The sequence below is a fragment of the Triturus cristatus genome, chromosome 2_2 (genome assembly GCF_964204655.1).
Source record: "Triturus cristatus chromosome 2_2, aTriCri1.1, whole genome shotgun sequence".
Classification (NCBI taxonomy): Eukaryota; Metazoa; Chordata; class Amphibia; order Caudata; family Salamandridae; genus Triturus; species Triturus cristatus.
This window is the reverse complement of record NC_140582.1, coordinates 92,923,563-92,943,152: the sequence shown is the minus strand read 5'-3', so window position 1 is coordinate 92,943,152 and position 19,590 is coordinate 92,923,563. Positions and strand designations below refer to the sequence as shown.

Sequence of the window (19,590 nt, the reverse complement as noted above, 5' to 3'; positions counted from 1 at the left end):
TAATCCCCATGGGCAAAAAGATTGTTAACATTCTGTGTTTTTCAAATAGCGTTGTATTTGGGAATACGGCTTCTAACTGGGTTATTTTCTGAGCTACCCAGAAAGTAATTTGTTCACGTTTTGTGAGCACTTTCCCATTACCACGTGTAATGTTTGTGGAGTAATTTTAGTAGCTGTGCTCTGTGTAGAAGCTGCTTTTGGTGTAATTACTGTTGGTTGGACCGCTGGTGTCTTTAAGACGAAGTGTGTCATGTTTCTGTAGAGTTTTATCAACTCTTCGAGTTGAACAAGCAGGTAATCACCTGGCATTGTGTCAATGTCTGGATGTGGTGCATAGGTCGCTAATATCGGTCATGTTGCTCCTGGTCTTCCTAAAGGACCAAGCCTTGCTCTTGTTCTTGTATGGGGTAGGGCGCCATTAAACCAGAAAATATGTTCCTGGTGGGTAAGCAGAATTTCAGTCTCCTCAAACAGAGTGTAGGCCGCTGGAACTTCTTCATGTGTGTAATAATGAAAAGTTTTTGTTAGAGCATCTGCTTCTGGGAATGTAACCCATGAGTACAATACCTCTTTTTTGAAATCTTCGTGTGCCTCTATCACGAATATCACTATACATCCTCTGGGTGATAACCTATGTTTGACGAGTTTAACTGTCAGAGTTTGTCTTACTTTGGCTGCAATTTGTATTGCATTGACATCTTCCTCACCAGACTGATTTAGTCTGTTTTGGTCTCCCTCTTGGTCAGACATCGTGTTGTAGACACGGAATAACTGTCAAAGGAATTTATAAAAAAGGTTGTATGCAAAGGTTTTATGCACAATTTTGGGAATATTTCCTTCAAGCTTGATTTAACCAACAGCCAATAAATAGGATATCTCGCCTACTCAGCTTTGGCGGAGTTTCTTCCCACTCACTCCAGACGTCTCTAGGTGTTGTAAGTAGGGTCTCTGAGAATAAGCACGACTGAGCTACTCAGATTCTACTGTTAAATATATACCAAGCGGTTGGGTGCCATTAGACCACATTGGGCGCCATGTAGTGTAGTTAATATTGTACCCATCATGCAGGACCTACGCATTTGTGGATAACATAAACTGTGGGTCTGGTGGCAGGCTGACTCTGTACACCCCCGCCGAGTATGTTAGCCTGTTTTCGCATTAGCTAGCTCGCAGTGCCACTAGAATCTCCTTCTATCAGAGAAATTAGTTTTTGGCAGCCTCAGAACACAACAAACCCTGATTCCTCAGACTTGAGTAAACAATATACTACTTTTCACCCAGTCACTCACTTGCTTGTTTTGCTCTCAGAGAGATACACAGAAGAAACAGTTGGGCGTGTTTACAATAAGAATTTATCGTACCGTTGTTCTTCTCATGTAAAACAAATGTGCTGCTACAACTGTAACACAGTAGCAGAGATATAGAACCAGCAGTACAGTGAATAAAAAGGAATAGTATTGTTCTACCATTTTGCAATAGTCATGAACACATACATGAATATGAAATGCATTTATACAATAAAGTGCGTACTCCTAAAATGCCTGTCTAGATGTACCTGAGTGTACCTAGCATGTGAGTAGGCGCGAAAGAGCTAATGAGCCTAACAGCCTAATAGCCTAGAATCTAAGAGCAAAGAATCCTGCTAGGATTTAGTCGAACCCCCATACCTGAATAGTGAGAGTTTGGGACTTTATCCTGGACTTGAGTTGGACACCCCGTCAGGGATAGTTAGACCACTGTCAGCTGGAGCGATGGCATGCCGGAGCGTCTCTGGTCAGTGTGTCGGCCTTGAAGTATCAGTTCCCTCCTGCCTACTGATAGCAAGAGGTGCTGTATTTATACAGTCTATGTGCGTATGTTACCCATTGTTCAGTATGAGGATGACGTTGGGGATTAAACTTTTGTGCGTAGATAGGAGAGGTGAAGTATGCCCCCCTGGAGAGTGTACTCATAAATTATTCATATGTGCTAAGAATGACATCTTAGCAATATCGATCGGGCAGAACCCACTCTCGTCATAGAACTAGGTGAAAGGTTTAGTACTTAAAAGGCGTCAGTCCTTGTAAGGTGTTCAGTGCCTATAAGGCATTCTGTCCTTATTTGGAGTTATGTCCTTATAACGCTCGTTCATATGAAATGAAGGGGAGATGATGTAGAGAAAGAGAACGATGTTCTCTAAACATATATTAGGGTACCGATATGAAATAAAACAGGGACCTACGAACATTGTTATTTATGGTAAATGGCCCAGAGTGGCCCTAACAACTCTCCAATGTAACCAATATAACGGTGTCATTGCTTTGCCGGACGTGCGTGCTTATTACTGGGCATCCCACCTCATTAATGTTAATGATTGGCTCTTCACTCCCCTAGATCACTCCACTTTGAGATTGGAAAGGTCCCAGTGGACCTCGAGATCTTTCCTTCAATATCTATGTGGGGGTTGCCAATGTGAGAGAGGGGAATGCTTCCAAAAATACGTAGGCTGAGGGGATTTAGGGAATGGAATCCGATAGGGATCTCCAAATTGGGAGATCTCATTAAATATGGCGACATCATGCCATTCTCCTCGCGTCAGCGAGAATATGGAATGCACGGACATTAATTCCCAAACTATGCACAAGCACAGCATGCATGGAAGGCACAAGTGCTCTCGGGTGAAGGTATTCTTGACTTTGATTGCTTGATTGTTTTGGTTATCAGCATGCCAAAAATGGGAACGGTTTGCACAACTGTAGTTTATAATTTGTGCATGCTGTCTTATCAATGAAAATGACAATAAAAATATATATTTTTAAAACATTACCAGGTTTCTCAAAACCCAATAATCACCTAAACCTTGCCTTTTCTTTTTGTGTCCAGTACTTTACTTGAAAGGCACTTACTCGATAACCGTGCTTAATTTGTAAAACAATAAGTGCCAGGGCTCTTGTAAGGAGGCTACCACAGCTCGCACTACCCATTGCCACTGCCAGTCCTACAAGTGTGACATTTCAGACTTATTATTCCAGGACCCTAAAGCTATAAGTGGGTTGTGCGGCAGTTATTAGTATTTTTTTGTGTATTTTGAATTAATAAACAACTGGGTTTTTTTGTGCATATTTATATAGCGCGAACTCGACCCGAAGGTATTGGCGCGCTTTACATGAGCACCGTATTTACATTACACATTCAGGCACGGGGAGATTAAGTGATTTGCCCAGAATCACAGGATGTGGACGCGACCTCGAGGCTCGAACCCTGGTTTCCTGCACCAAAGTCGGCAGTTTAAGCCGAGGGACCACAACCTCTCCCAGTTGTTGTTGTTGTGCTGCTCTGTAAAACGGACAAACCGTGCAATCCTGCGGCAGACCGATAAGTCTCGTGTTGACAATAAGTGCCGGTGCCAATCACCAGAAACAACCGGCACAAATTAAGCACTGTTGATAACTTATGAAAACGTATTAAACACAGTGATTTGAAACACAGCAGCGTCAGATTTAGAAGCAACTGAACAAAATACAATAATAAGAAAATGGAATCGACAGAAAAAAGCAAATCTAAAATACAATATACAAAAAATAAACACAGAGCACTGTGCTTTGTTAAAGTAGAACGAATTTAGGCAAAAAGGTTAAGTGTTCAAATAAGCATGTAACTGTAAAATGAAAACAAACACTAGCCAGTTCGTGGCTCCTTTATACATGATGATGTTAAAGAACCCAAACAAAAGACCGCTACTAAACAATGTGTATGTTTGTATATTTCAAGAACTGTTGTGCAATCCTTTAACTGATACTTGTGATCATTCGAAGATGCAAAACACTTTAAAGTAAAAACTACAAAACAGCTGTTTGTCTTTAAGCTTACTTTACATCGGTAGGGCAGCTCGCCAGTATGAGTCCACGTGTGTCGCTTCAACTCAGAGACTCGGTGGAATGTCTGCTCGCAGTAGTCACACTTGTATTTCTTAACACCACTAAAACAAAAAGTGTTCATAGTCAGGGTAGGTAGGGACTTCAACTACTTGTGGCTCAACGTGCTGGAAAATAGACAGCGAACTGCACCAGTGGTCAGCTTTCTCAGTTTAAGAACATCTTAAAAGTGGAATTTGTTTAATTTTTTTTTTTTTTTTGGTCTTGATTTGCGAAGCTTTACAAATGTGCTTAATGTCAAGCAGAGGATTACAAAATATATAAATATGCCCATCCTAATGGCTGAAGTACAATAAGCAAATTCAGAGGTACAGTCCAAGCATGAAAGCAAAACTTTAATCATTTCTGTACTTTATGCATAACAAGTAATATGATGGTTAGAGGGATGCAACTTGGGAAAGATGATGCCCCAAAATAGTAGGTGAGGTTGAACTGTGAAGGCTGGCACCGCCTGGTACAAAGCAATATCTTTATTGGGTCAGCAGAGGGGGTCCAGGCTAGGTCAGTGGACATTCTCTAACATCTCAAATTCTGGGTGAGCAAGACAGGGCAAGTTACTGGGGCTTTCTTCTGAGAACATGCTTAGAGCATCTTGTAAGAAATGGTCAGGCCTTTCCACCAGGTCAATAAGTGATGATGTAAATCCTCCTTTCTGATTCCGCCAGCTTACTGGCACAAAGGTCATATAGGATGTCCAGAAAGTCAGTGGAAACAGAGCTCTGGGCACTTGCCTGAAAAAGTGAGGTTAATAATAAAAGCAGCGTAATTCTTGATCTAGCAGAGCGGACTCTTCATTTCAAAACACAGATTGCGTGACCGGCAACGATATGGAAAACTACCATGGGGATGGTAACTTTGATGGATTTGTTCATGGTGGAAGATCAATGATTAGACATGAAATTGCACATTGATGCATATTAACTTGGGATGGTCTCTCCGACAAACAAGATCTTTTCTTCCAATGGTGAAACTGAAGGAGTTGGTTCACACATACTAGACTTTAAGAAGCAACGAAGGGCATGTTTAGGGATGCGCTGCAAGGAATTTTATATAGGATCTTTGGTTTTGTCCCCTCAAGCATAAAATGTCTATTTGGAGTGTACCATCCAAACACAGATGACACACAGGAAGCTGCGGTTAGCAAAGCTCGATAGAAAGATTATACCTGGGAGCTCCAAGCAGAAGTAATGCAAGACATTCATCAGTAGTGCCAAGCTCAGAAATAAGACCTTGCCGCAGTAGAAACTTTGCTTGCCAGACTTTCCTTTGCCTCTTGATTTTCAGAAGGTAATTCACAAGGGAATACAGTTTTAACCATGGTTGGTCGGAATCTTTTTAATCCCTAAGGACTTCTAGAAGGTGAGCAAGTAGGTTGCATCCATGATTCAATAGCAACAGCAGGAACCCACCAATGGTGGTAAGCAGATGTTCTGATCTGTGTCAGTTAATACTCAGATCAGACACCCTTTCTTATGGGAGGAAAATATTTCCATCATAATATGGAAACTTTGCACTTTGGTTGCTTCAATCCTTTATTATGGCGAGCTGACTCCTCCAGATAAATGCCTGCAAATGCTGAAAGAAGCAAGAAGACAATGCAGTATAAGTCTTAAACAATTGTTTACAGGAGCACAGTAGTTATGACCATGCAGCATGGTTTCTAGTCAAGCAATTTTGGAATTCTATGACAACCAGCCAGTGTTCTTAACAAACCCCCATTTACTAAAAAGAGCTATCCCTACAATCTTTGGATGTAAGATGAGCTTAACATTAGTAGCCATTCATGACAAAAGATGTTCAAGGGACTGAGCTGCTTCCAGGTTGGCGGGCTGCTTGTCTCTTGCATTAACTTTAGGCACTTATAATCACATTGTTTTCCCCCTGGTCTTTCCATTCTCATTCCATAAGGCAGCTTTGACAGTTCTTTTAGGAAAGTGATTTTTAAGTCTGCCCGACCCTTTAGGAGATACTTCAGTCGGATATTCTCACAAATTAATTTTATTAATGGAGAAGCATGTTCATTTTCTCACTGAAAGTCACCTACTAGTATGTTGTTTTTACTTTTTATCCTACTTTAAAGATTGTGAGCATGAAGAGAATTCCATGGCAGAAAAGGAAAAGTTGGATACCTGTTAGGATAGTCTTTTATCATGGCTATCATCTCATATTGTCATTGTTAATTCAGAACTGACCACTGTCCTACAAAGACATTTTCAGGGAAGCTTACAGCTAGTTGCCAGAGGGCTACACAATATGAAACAAGAAGGCTCCCAGAAACAAGAGCATGCTGTTTTCCCCTCTCCTCATGATCATTCATCTCTGAGAAGTATTTGCCTGTTTTTGCATGTCACTTATCAGTTTGAAAAGTGCTCCAGGGTCTTCACCGCTCACAGGAAGTAAGGAGAGGAGTTGGCCTATCGGCTAGGGCAGTCGACCTCGAATCTGGGGAACTGGGTTCGAGTCTCGGCAATGACGCTGAACATCCTGTGATTCTAGGCAAATCACTTAATCTCCCCATGCCTAACAAAAAAATGAATAAATCCTCATGTAACATAACTGGTGCTATGTAAAGCGCTCTGATACCCGATACCAGGTCAAGTTCGCACTATATAAAACTCCTTAAAAAAACAATCATCAGGTTGTGAATATGAGGTAGATACTCAGGCTGGAGAGCTACGATTACAAGGGGTAACACCTTTGCTTGGAGGCAGAGCTGCCTCAAGGGTGGGAGCCCTTTAAATCGGTCCGTACATTATCCTCTGGGGATAATATCCGGTAGTGGTACACGGAAAAATCCAAAGCATCATATAAAGAAAAAGAGGAGGATGACACAGATTTACCATACTGCTGAGAAAAGAAATACACAACTCATTCACAATAGGTCTTAGCTTCACCTACCATAGTCATAGCCATCATTATTACCAATATATTTACAGTCTCACTTATGGAGGGGCTCAATGGTGACCCATCTGAAAAGATACATATTTAATTCACAAACGTCTAAATAAATATTCGCTTCAGCTCATAATTGTGTCTTCTAAAGTTCAGTATTTAAGGAACCAAGAAGAAGTAGAGTTTCTGGTGACACAGAAAGACCTCAGAAGGGCATGCAGAGGTACTGTTTTTTTAACCCCCAAATGACATTTGCTACACATTGCTTGCAAAGGAAGAGAGAACCCACTCACTCAGCTTGCTTCAAAAGTAAAGTTTCAATTAAATAATTCCTATCGTGACTCAAGTCTTTTACTAAGTACCCATATCTAGGGCCTAATTTGTGCAGGTGTTTGCTGCTGTTCAGCACTGTCACTTGTTTTTGGGGACCGGGACCTTCAGCTGGTTATGCCAACACATCACTAATAAACCCTGACAGGATGAACCAGTGACGAGTCGCGATGCAAGAGATCATGTGCGAAAATGTGACCCACCTGTCCATCTCTTCTCTCTGTCCACAAATTACGCACACCCCCACAAGGAACCAAGAGGGTCCATGCCTGTGCCAAACCACCCTGCAAATGACAAAGTGGAGCCACATATAAGCTCCACCCCTGTCCACTGACGTCAGTTACTTTCATTCTGCACCTTCCGATGTGAATCTGGAGCCCTGCTCCCACATTCGTTGGACAACTATGATTTCTTAAAATTTTAAAACCATATCCTAGAAAACAATATCCCCTTCTAAAATGACAGGCTTCAAGCCATGCCATGATTGCAGAAAACTGATGTCAGTCATGGACCCACAAGGTGTGTCTCTGGTATCTGGGTTGGGGACATGACTCAAATCGTGGAACATGTGTGACTTCAAGCCCTCAAAGGTGATCTAGGACATGGCGGCCAAGCTGTTCGTCACCAAACATAAGAAGATGAGTGTTGGACTTGGCCCTTCTGGCAAGTTCAGCCCCAGAACTTTTTGCAGTATATTAGCTTTTTCCCTATGGTGTATTAGTGGATTTAGGCCTCTAGGCGCTTTCACACTGTGTCCCAGTGGAAAGCGCGTGCGCTATATGTATGGTTTGGTGAGACTGACCTGCCCTCCCACAGGAATGCATGGGATCTGAGTGACCATGTTAGTTCCTGATGCGTGGGGAGTGCAGGTGCGAGTTTGGTATGTGCGGACTCGTGTGATTAAATGCTGCGCGATGATGTGTGCGGCGTGGCTGTGTCTAGTGTGGAAGTGCCACTTCTAGACGCTGGCATAAATGTGCAGTGACTGCCTGTCGCGTGATTGGCTGGCTGAGGTCAGGTGACGGGCTAGGGAATCCCCAGAGTCAGGAGGAGTCACCCAGTGGTGAATAGGGAGATCAGCAGCTAGATGGGTGGGAGGAGTACACCTGGGTCCTGAATAGGGCTGGGCTTTCCCCACACAATGCTGGCTCCGCCCCCTGTGGTGCGACTGATGACCCTGGCCTGCTCTGTGAATAGGGAGAGGGGCTGAGCAAAACAAAGTGCTCAGGAACCAGTTGTATCTGGTTCGCCCCTTCCCTGCACCCTTGAGACAAAGGGATTTGGTGTATAAAAGAGGGGCTGTGACCCCATGAAAATGTTCTCGTTCTGTACTTGAATCTGCCAGGGGCGTGCTGCTGCTGGGGCCCAGGGGAAGGCTTGCCTCCCTGGGCCCTTCCCAGCCCCTGGATGCCTGAGGGACTCCTGGAACCTGCTTGGACCTATCTTCTTTGCCCCAGGACCTTTGCGACAGCCTTCTAGCACCCTGGGAGCGCTTTATCTCTATTTTTGCCAGGAAGAAGAGCGTGCATGCTCTGCAGCGCTCAGCTGCCGTCCTTGTCCCCAAAGGGAACCGCCAGCGTAGGGATTCCCCCATAAAGGCTGCACCATGTGGGAGCCTACCCCGCCGCCTGGCGGCTTATTGTAATTATGCACGGGTGCCCACCCCGCATTGCGGCCTTAGTTTATGTCTTTGCGGGTGCCCACCCCGCTGAAAATGCCGCCGACTGCTTTTGTTTGGGAGCGGGTGCCCACCCCGCACTTTGCCAGGTGAAGGATCGCCGCCGCGGCCCGAGCCGCAATGAAATCACTTCCGGGCCGCTGCCCAACGCGACCCGGAAGGCAGGAGAGACTGCGTCCCTGTGGGCGGGGCTTCCGTGTGGAAAGGGAAGCCCTGCGCGCCGCACAGAAGGGATGCCGTCTGGAGCCTCGCAGGCTCCGGGAGGAAAAGTAGAGTCCCGGGTCCCAGGAGGGGGCCCGGGTGAAGAAAGGCGGCCGGTGCAGGCAGCGCCTGTCCATCCTCTCCTCCGGGGCTCCCGTGGTGAAAGGGGGAGCCCCGGTGCCGCGAGTAGAGCAGAGGTGTCGGCCCTCTACATCGAGGGGGCCGTGTTGGTGCTGCACGCATGCAGCCTGGACCGCCGAGTGCCCCGCGGATTCCCTGCGCCAACCGGGTGAGAAGAAGCGGAGTCCCCGACAGAGCTCGGTGAGTAGGGGCTCTAGCATGCATGCCGCCTCAGTGCTGGGGGGCGCTTCAAGGTGCATGGTTGGTGCGTTGATCTTCCAAGCGGCCCCATCTAGTTGCGGGCCGCTCCAGCGAGGGCGATGTTAGTTTCCAAGCCTCCGCCGCTCCAACCAGGACATGATATTTTTAAGAGCGCGAGTGGCGCTCCAACGGGGGCCTGTTTGTTTTAAGAGCCCTGTGGCTCCAACGTGAGCATGATGGTTATCTTAGAGCCCAGAGAGGCTCCAACGCTATGGGGGCATGGTTATTTTAAGAGCCCCAGACGGCTCCAACGAAGGGGGCATTATGATTTCAGGAGCCAGTGTGCTCCAGGGGGACATGGTATTTTCTGAGCCAGATGGCTCCAACGTTTGGCCTAGTGTGTCAAGGACCATTTGAGAGCCCCCTGCCACTATTTGCCTTCCCCAGCTGCGCAGCACTTAGTGCCAGCTGCAGCGTTTAGGCCCTGTTCTTGGACCCAGCTGCCCAGCAAGTAGTGGGCAGCTGTTACGTTTAGGTTCTGGCGCAACCTGGACTCTAATGTGATTTTGGGGCTAGGAAATGTACTGTGTATAGCATGTTTTGCGCCCCCTGTGTTTTATACCTCTAAATGTGGTTATTTCTGCCTAGGAGGTTGTTTCACCTGTTTAGGTTGGTGTTAGGGAGATTGTACTTACCTGTGCGATATACGCCCCTAGTGTAGGTATACTTAGGTGGTTAGGTCTAATGCTAGACTGATGAGAAATTGCATAAATGTCTTTATGCCCCTGTGATGGAGGCAGGATAGGTTTTATACCTGATGCTAGTGTGATGATGCTGAGGTCATTATTGCGCCAGTAGTTACTGGTTGTGTTCTACAGTACTAATTTGTGTTATGTTCTACATGTACACTTGGTGAAAAGTGCTAATTCCTGACAGTGGCCCAAGTGGCCCTGTCCCCTGTACATATAATCCCTTGTAAATTATGCCCGTGCCTGTTGGCACATTGTAGAGTGTGTATTATTATCTAATGTGTTTTGGTATAATACAAAGGCTATTTTTATATAATACCTTGTGTGGAGTTTCCTTTGTGGTGGGCCTTGGGTGTTGTTGCTGGGTGCGCGCGCAAACGCTTTACACATTGCCTCCGGGATAAGCCTGACTGCTCGTGCCAAGCTACCAAGGGGGTGAGCAGGGGTTATCTTTGGCGTGTAACTCCCCAGCCCTGACTAGAGTGGTGGTTTCTGCCTGGCTTTGGCGCAAGCCCTAGCCAACCAGAAATCCCATTTCTAACATTGGTGATCAGCGGTGGGATTTGGACTTGCGTTTGCGCTGTACCGCAGCAGCAACTGGCTGCACCACAAAACTCTGCATTTAGATAATCACATGGTATAGGGATTATTGTGCTAAGTTTGGTTTTTGTCATTTCTTTGGAAATGTGTTTCTTGTGCTCTGTGAGTTAGGTGTCCCTAGCTCGGGAGGGTAGATCATCCCCCTAAGTGCAATGTGTTTCTGGATTCACCAGTAAGGGTGGGATCCAGTGGTGGCAGCAGATGTGTGTCCAGTGCATGTATTCCCATTCCCAGTTCCCGGGGTAATGGTACCTGTGTCACATGGTGGTCAGGTTGAGAAATCAGGGGCGGTAGAAACTGTCTTACCAGTCTTGGGAGGGGTTTGGGGATGAATGTGTAATGCGCTGGATGAATGTGAATGTCCCATTCCCAGTTCCCGGAGTAATGGTACCTGTGTCACGTGGTGGTCAGGTTGAGAAATCAGGGGCGGTAGAAACTGTCTTACTAGTCTGGGGAGTGTGTGTGAGGATGAATGGTGTGAGTTCTCTGAAATAAGGAGCTTGCTGGTTGATTGGGTGTGAGTTCTCTGGGATAGGGAGCTTGCATTGGGGAGTGATTCCAAAAGTAGTGGCTGAGGTGTCTTCCAGCCCAGCGTGGTGGAAGAGGTTCAGAGTAGCCCAGCTAGGTCTCGGTGTATGGGCTCACGGCCGGTCTCTGCGGAGAAGGAGTGGGTGGGACTGCGTGTCTCCAGGTGCCCGAAACCCAGTCTCAGGGCCTGGATGGTTTCTTTAGGGAACATCAGGTCGGGGGCCTAGGCTGTACCAATAGGTCATTTGAGGAGGATCTCCCAGTGTCTAGAGGACGTGGAGTGTCTGTAATCAGAGCTCCAGTAGTCCTGGTGTCTGGCGGTACCGCTCCAGTTGGGAGGGTGCGGAAGTCCAGAGGGAGGGGTGAGAGGGGGAGGGATTCCCCAGTGGGAACCAGTAGGTCAGGGACCAGCCGGGATGGCTGAGTCGCCACTGAGTGACCGTGGTGTCGCCACTTCTGTCCTGGGGGGTCTGCACGCACTGTCAGATGGACAGGAGGTCATGAGATCAGCGCCAGGCAGACTGTCACACGACCCATTAGGTATGTGTCACCCTCGTTAAGTCCTGGTTCGCCAGGCTTCTGACCAAAGGGTACGTACCTCGGTTGGGGAGCCAGTAGTCGGTGTTTCCGGATCTGGACGTAAGGGCAGCTGTAGTCCTGAGGGCAGGTGGGGCTCATCTTAAGTGAAGAGACCCTGCTCTACAGTGGAAGGGGGTGCAGAGGGAGGGAGTCCTCGCCTCTGACCCCTTGGATGCCAGGTGGTAGACCAGTTGGTGGAGAGAGGTCCTGAACTGGTGGGAGAGTTGTGTTCTGGTGGGTGCTTCCCTGGGAGGGTGCGGAACCCCAGAAGTAGAGGTAGGGTGGGGAATTCTTGCCCGTGACCTCTGGTCAGCCTGAGGGTGCGGACCCTAGGTTGAAGGATCAGTGGTAGTTGGGAACTACACTGAGAAGGAGAGTGGAGAATGGCTTGTATGCCAGGGGTTACTACCCCTGACTCTGGGTTTGGCAAGGACCAGTGGTATCTGGGTGGCCTAGGGCCTGGTCCTGGCCGTGGACAACTAGGTAGTACCAGTGGGGTAGCCTAGTTGGGCCTGAGTTTTTTTTCATTATTTGTTTTTTTCCAGATGGAACCATGTTGATTGAGAATGGCGTAGAACCGGAGAGTGTCCCTGCAGTGCGGGCCTGCGTCCGTGTTCTATCGCCCCAAGCAGGGAAGACCATCACGGTGGTGATTGGTCTGCCCTGCGTTTTGGGCTGGAAGGGGGTTGTGTTGGACTTGGCCCTTCTGGCAAGTTCACCCCCAGAACTTTTTGCAGTATATTAGCTTTTTCCCTATGGTGTATTAGTGGATTTAGGCCTCTAGGCGCTTTCACACTGTGTCCCAGTGGAAAGCGCGTGCGCTCTATGTATGGTTTGGTGAGACTGACCTGCCCTCCCGCAGGAATGCATGGGATCTGAGTGACCATGTTAGTTCCTGATGCGTGGGGAGTGCAGGTGCGAGTTTGGTATGTGCGGACTCGTGTGATTAAATGCTGCGCGATGATGTGTGCGGCATGGCTGTGTCTAGTGTGGAAGTGCCACTTCTAGACGCTGGCATAAATGTGCAGTGACTGCTAGTCGCATGATTGGATGGCTGAGGTCAGGTGACGGGCTAGGGAATCCCCAGAGTCAGGAGGAGTCACCCAGTGGTGAATAAGGAGATCAGCAGCTAGATGGGTGGGAGGAGTACACCTGGGTCCTGAATAGGGCTGGGCTTTCCCCACACAATGCTGGCTCCGCCCCCTGTGGTGCGACTGATGACCCTGGCCTGCTCTGTGAATAGGGAGAGGGGCTGAGCAAAACAAAGTGCTCAGGAACCAGTTGTATCTGGTTCGCCCGTTCCCTGCACCCTTGAGACAAAGGGATTTGGTGTATAAAAGAGGGGCTGTGACCCCATGAAAATGTTCTCGTTCTGTACTTGAATCTGCCAGGGGCGTGCTGCTGCTGGGGCCCAGGGGAAGGCTTGCCTCCCTGGGCCCTGCCCAGCCCCTGGATGCCTGAGGGACTCCTGGAACCTACTTGGACCTATCTTCTTTGCCCCAGGACCTTTGCGACAGCCTTCTAGCGCCCTGGGAGCGCTTCATCTCTATTTTTGCCAGGAAGAAGAGCGTGCATGCTCTGCAGCGCTCAGCTGCCGTCCTTGTCCCCAAAGGGAACCCCCAGCGTAGCGATTCCCCCGTAAAGGCTGCACCGTGTGGGAGCCTACCCCGCCGCCTGGCGGCTTATTGTAATTATGCACGGGTGCCCACCCCGCATTGCGGCCTTAGTTTATGTCTTTGCGGGTGCCCACCCGCTGAAAATGCCGCCGACTGCTTTTGTTTGGGAGCGGGTGCCCACCCCGCACTTTGCCAGGTGAAGGATCGCCGCCGTGGCCCGAGCCGCAATGAAATCACTTCCGGGCCGCTGCCCAACGCGACCCGGAAGGCAGGAGAGACTGCGTCCCTGTGGGTGGGGCTTCCGTGCGGAAAGGGAAGCCCCGCGCGCCGCACAGAAGGGATGCCGTCTGGAGCCTCGCAGGCTCCGGGAGGAAAAGTAGAGTCCCGGGTCCCAGGAGGGGGCCCGGGTGAAGAAAGGCAGCCGGTGCAGGCAGCGCCTGTCCATCCTCTCCTCCGGGGCTCCCGTGGTGAAAGGGGGAGCCCCGGTGCCGCGAGTAGAGCAGAGGTGTCGGCCCTCTACATCGAGGGGGCCGTGTCGGTGCTGCACGCATGCAGCCTGGACCGCCGAGTGCCCCGCGGATTCCCTGCGCCAACTGGGTGAGAAGAAGCGGAGTCCCCGACAGAGCTCGGTGAGTAGGGGCTCTAGCATGCATGCCGCCTCAGTGCTGGGGGGCGCTTCAAGGTGCATGGTTGGTGCGTTGATCTTCCGAGCGGCCCCGTCTAGCAGCGGGCCGCTCCAGCGAGGGCGATGTTAGTTTCCAAGCCTCCGCCGCTCCAACCAGGACATGATATTTTTAAGAGCGCGAGTGGCGCTCCAACGGGGGCCTGTTTGTTTTAAGAGCCCCGTGGCTCCAACGTGAGCATGATGGTTATCTTAGAGCCCAGAGAGGCTCCAACGCTATGGGGGCATGGTTATTTTAAGAGCCCCAGACGGCTCCAACGAAGGAGGCATTATGATTTCAGGAGCCAGTGTGCTCCAGGGGGACATGTTATTTTCTGAGCCAGATGGCTCCAACGTTTGGCCTAGTGTGTCAAGGACCATTTGAGAGCCCCCTGCCGTTATTTGCCTTCCCCAGCTGCGCAGCACTTAGTGCCAGCTGTAGCGTTTAGGCCCTGTTCTTGTCCCCAGCTACCCAGCAAATAGTGGGCAGCTGCTATGTTTAGGTTCTGGCGCAACCTGGACTCTAATGTGATTTTGGGGCTAGGAAATGTACTGTGTATAGCATGTTTTGCGCCCCCTGTGTTTTATACCTCTAAATGTGGTTATTTCTGCCTAGGAGGTTGTTTCACCTGTTTAGGTTGGTGTTAGGTAGATTGTACTTCCCTGTGCGATATACGCCCCTAGTGTAGGTATACTTAGGTGGTTAGGTCTAATGCTAGACTGATGAGAAATTGCATAAATGTCTTTATGCCCCTGTGATGGAGGCAGGATAGGTTTTATACCTGATGCTAGTGTGATGACGCTGAGGTCATTATTGCGCCAGTAGTTACTGGTTGTGTTCTACAGTACTAATTTGTGTTATGTTCTACATGTACACTTGGTGAAAAGTGCTAATTCCTGACAGTGGCCCATGTGGCCCTGTCCCCTGTACATATAATCCCTTGTAAATTCTGCCCGTGCCTGTTGGCACATTGTAGAGTGTGTGTTATTATCTAATGTGTTTTGGTATAATACAAAGGCTATTTTTATATAATACCTTGTGTGGAGTTTCCTTTGTGGTGGGCCTTGGGTGTTGTTACTGGGTGCGCGCGCAAACGCTTTACACATTGCCTCCGGGATAAGCCTGACTGCTCGTGCCAAGCTACCAAGGAGGTGAGCAGGGGTTATCTTTGGCGTGTAACTCCCCAGCCCTGACTAGAGTGGTGGTTTCTGCCTGGCTTTGGCGCAAGCCCTAGCCAACCAGAAATCCCATTTCTAACAATGAGACTCTTTGCTAAGTCCTGCTCTAGGTGGTAGGTGTGGTCTCAGTCTCGCTCCTGAGGTCTTTCTTGCAAGAAGTCTACAATGTGGATGAATTCCTCCAGTAAGCCCAAATTGAAATCTAAACGCAAACATACAAAAGCGAAGCGGAACTCAACCCCAACTGGTCACTCCATGTCCAAGAAGAAGAAGGCAAGAGGGTATCAAGATGTTAGCTGATCCCCAATGATGGAGCCAATCTCCCAGCTGATCACAGTATACCATGAGTTTCCCAGGCCATCTGCCATGCTGCAGCAAATTGAGGCCTTCCTAGAGGCAATACCACAGATCTTTGGCTCTTTTCTGGCTCCTTCTGGCACACTTTTGGGCCCCAAGGATTGTAGGGCCTCTCTTCAGGTTACTGATGGTGCACCCTTACTCAGCATCAACTGACCCCTAGGAACTTGGTCCGGGTCCAGTTCCGACCCAGTACAAGACGCCTACTCTTCACCTGGACCTGCACCAGGCCGGCAACACTGGTGCCAACATAAAAGAGGATCCAATACTGAATTCGATGTCTGGTCCGGAATGACTTCAGTCTGCTGCCTCGCCAGAGAGAGAGAGAGACTGGTGGTGCAGGATCCAACCAGCATGGTTAATCCCAATTCTTTCCTCACGATTCCTCCTTATAGGTAGTCCAAGCGGATTGAGACATTTGGAAAACAAATGCTTCCTTCGGCCACCATGGTGCTGAGATTATACATATGCCCTTTGGGATTTTGCCTGTTGTCCCAGAAGACCCTAGGTCTCGCTGGGCCAAACAATTCATAATGGACAGGATGCGACCCAGTAAGTGGTTTCTGCTGGCCTGGTTATTACTAACTGCTTGGGGAGCGTGTCTGGCACCAGCATATTGCTCCACCACCATGCATGGATGCATTCCGCAGGATTTTACTGAGATGTGCAACCCTTGCTCATTCATGTGCCCTTTCATGACTCATGCCTGTTTGGCAAAAAGCTGATTTGACTCTGGAGCGTTTTAAGAACAGTAGAGCCCTGGCACGGTCCCTGGGACTGTTGACTTCTACTAAGCAGTTCTTGCATTAGTTTAGGAAATTCAGGGGCTACTCCAAGGGGCTAGCGTACAGACAGCGTCAATCGCCCAACCATTGCAGCAGTCACCTCAGTCCTTTTGAGGCCAGGGACGGAGGTATGGCAGGCTTTTCACAGACCAGCAAGGGCACAAATTCCTTCCAGTCGCACTACCCTGCGGCAACTGCCTCTAAGGCCCTTTAGAGTGTCCTTAGAAGTACAAAACCATCTTGATGCAGGGAAGATCCAGTATTTCCTCCCAGGATGGAGATGCATCAAGTTCAACAGATGGGTAATACTGATCGTTCAGCATGGTTATACCTTTCCCTTTCTGTTTAGATCGCTTAATCTTTCCCCCACATCCAATCAACATTAAAAGAAGTACCTCTCCATTCTGCAGCAGGATGTGTGAATGTTGCTATCCAAAAGGGCTCAAGAGAGGATTCAAGACTCAGAAAAGAAGAGGCCTTTTACTCTCACTATTTAATTACGTTGAAAAAGGCCGGCCTCCGGCCTATATTGGACCTTCAACCTTCGAATACCTTCGGGCAGAAGGACAAATACAAGAAGTCACATTATCCCAGATCTTGGCTGCTCTGAACGTAGGAGACTGGCTGGTGTCCTTGAGCCGGCGGGAAGCATATTTTCATATACCCGTTCTGCAGTCCCACTGAAGTTACCTGTGATTCAAGGTCAGCAATGCACACTTACAGTTTGAAGTGCCACCCTTGGGGCTCACCAGTACCCCTGTGATGGCAGCAGCAAAAGTGATGGCAGCAGCTGTGGCACCCCTTGAGGTTGGGAATACCATTATTCCCCTACCTCGACAACCGGCTGTTGAAAGTGGGCTCAACAAAGTCAGCTGTGGACCACCTCCAAACAATGACAAACTTTATTGGGGATCAGAATCAACAAATCAAAGTTGCATCTGACTCCTTCACAGAGGCTGCCGTTCGTTTGAGCTGTCCTGGATGCAGTGCAATTCAAGGCCTTTCCTCCGCTACAGAAAGCCTGGGACATTCAGGCTATGATCCTGCTATTTCAGCTTCGGTCATGGATCTGGGTGAGTGCAGCTCTGAAGCTTCTTGGGCTCTTCACTTCCTACATCTACCTGGTTAACTACACCAGGAGGCACATGCAGGCTGTGCAATGGATTTTGAAGTTTCAGTGGGCCCTGCAGCAGGGAAATCTGATGGATGTCATCCAAGTTTCAGAAGGAACTGCTCAGGGCCTGCAGTTGTGGCTATTCAAATGCAATAGATCCAGTGGTAGATAACTCTCTCTTTCCCACCCAGAGCTGACGGTGGTGATGGATGCGTCGAAACTGGGTCGGGAAGGTCATGTGGGATGTTGAAGATAAGAGGACTCTGGTCTACTGCTGAAACTCAAATCTATATCAATCTGTTGGAGTTGCGGGCAATTCGTCTGGTGTTGAAGGCCTTCCTGCCGCCCATCAAGGAGCAGTTGGTGCTGGTTCGCAAGGACAAAACCACCGCCACATGGTATTGCAACCTGGGTCCTTTGCCAGAAGGTGCTGCTACCCAGGAGTTTACTAAAGCGTCAGGGCCATTTTCCTGATCATGAACCACCTAGACGGATCCTTGAATGCCAGGCAATGCATTCTGGCTAGAATGAAACACGGGACCCCTGTATGCCTTCCTGCCCCTGCCTCTTCTGCCCTGAGTTTTGCAAAACATCAGGAACAACCAGTACCAATTCTTCCTAGCAGCACCAGATAAGTCCTGAGGAGTGTGGTCGCTGGAGCTTCCATGCATGAGCATCTGTCTTCCAATAGGCTAACACTTCAGAGGGGGTCTTGTGTTGCAGCAGCAGGGCAGACTCGTTCATCAGAACCTGCATAATCTGCACCTACATTCGTAGAGACTGAACAGCAGCAGTTAATTCAGTCTGATCTGCCATCTGAAGTGGTGCATGTCATCCGCACCAGCAGGCTGCCTTCCATTTAAATTCATTTACATCAGGCACTGTAACATATTTGTGGTTTTGTGTGGAGCTCACATGGTAGACCCTTTACAAGTGAAACTGTTACATGATCTCTTGTTCATTTTGTCTTCGGGCCAGCAAAGCCTTGCAGTGGGCACTATTAAAAGTTGTTAGTCTGCCTTCTTATGTTTGTTGGTCCAGCCTGTTGTAAATTGCAACTTCGATGTGATTAAGCATTTACTAAAGACATGAATTCTCCTCCCTTACACATGTTCCTTTTGTTATGTTGACTGAAGTCTGGACTCCATTTTGTATTGTCATGTCTCCACGTGCTCAGCACGAGAAGAGTCTTATCTTTGTGTTAGTTGCTCTTGTAATCTGCCTAGTAACAGTCTATAAATAGTTCCTTTGTCCGTCTGGCGCATGCCCAGACTTGACCACATCTGTTATCAGTTAGTCCTTGCTTGACCATGTTTTCGCGGGCTTAAGGAGTATGTCAGCTCCGCCCACATATCGATCTAGTATTGCAAATGTCCATAAAGGTAACATTCCTCGTCTCATGTCATATCCTCCCACTTATGAGCCCCTCTGTTGTGTATAAAAGGGGACCGTGTATGCAAGTTCTTTGTGCTACTCTATGCAATACTGAAGGGTATTGTATGGATTGTAGGACCACCCTTAAGGGTTAATAAACCGTGTCTTTGTACTTTGCAGTTTCCGTGCCAACTTCCTTATAGGTTTCTTTACAGGAGAGCGAACCCTTGTGTCCTGCGGGCCTAGCTGGGGCCTGTACTCATCAATTGGCGCCCGTCACGTGGGGCTCATCGGCGACTCGGATGCTCGAAGGATTGGTCACGACGAAGGTGAGGAATTTGGCCGGGGATGTGATCACTGCCAGAGGCACTTTAGTCCTGGCATCCCGAGGTTTTTCTTCCTTCCCTTCCGAGCTGACCATCTGGGTGGCGCCGGTCCTCGACTGAGACCTCTTCTGTCGGTTCTGCCGTGACAGCCGTTTGGGCGAATTTCGGAGCTTGGCAGTTGGAATCTGGACTCTTGATTGGTAAGAACCGTTGTACGGTACTTGCTCCGAGTTTTTGAAGCCTGGGTTGGCTATTTGAGTTTGATTTGTGATGACCGGTCATATTTTGTATTGATTATTGTGAGAATATATGCGTTGCAACACATATAGGCAGGTAATGTGGAGATATTTCTCCGGAACTGTGTAACTTTGACCAGCACAACGTTT

At 48.5% G+C, this 19,590-nt stretch overlaps 1 protein-coding gene across 1 annotated transcript in view; it reads right to left on the bottom strand.

The window, feature by feature from the left end:
- Positions 1 to 19,590, bottom strand: part of LOC146861930 (uncharacterized) — a 437,430-nt gene that overhangs the window by 19,225 nt on the left and 398,615 nt on the right. The window contains exon 6 of the mRNA XM_085643212.1: positions 3,850 to 3,958. Within this exon, the coding sequence (XP_085499338.1) occupies positions 3,850 to 3,958 (109 nt within the window). The remainder of the gene's footprint in view (positions 1 to 3,849; positions 3,959 to 19,590) is intronic.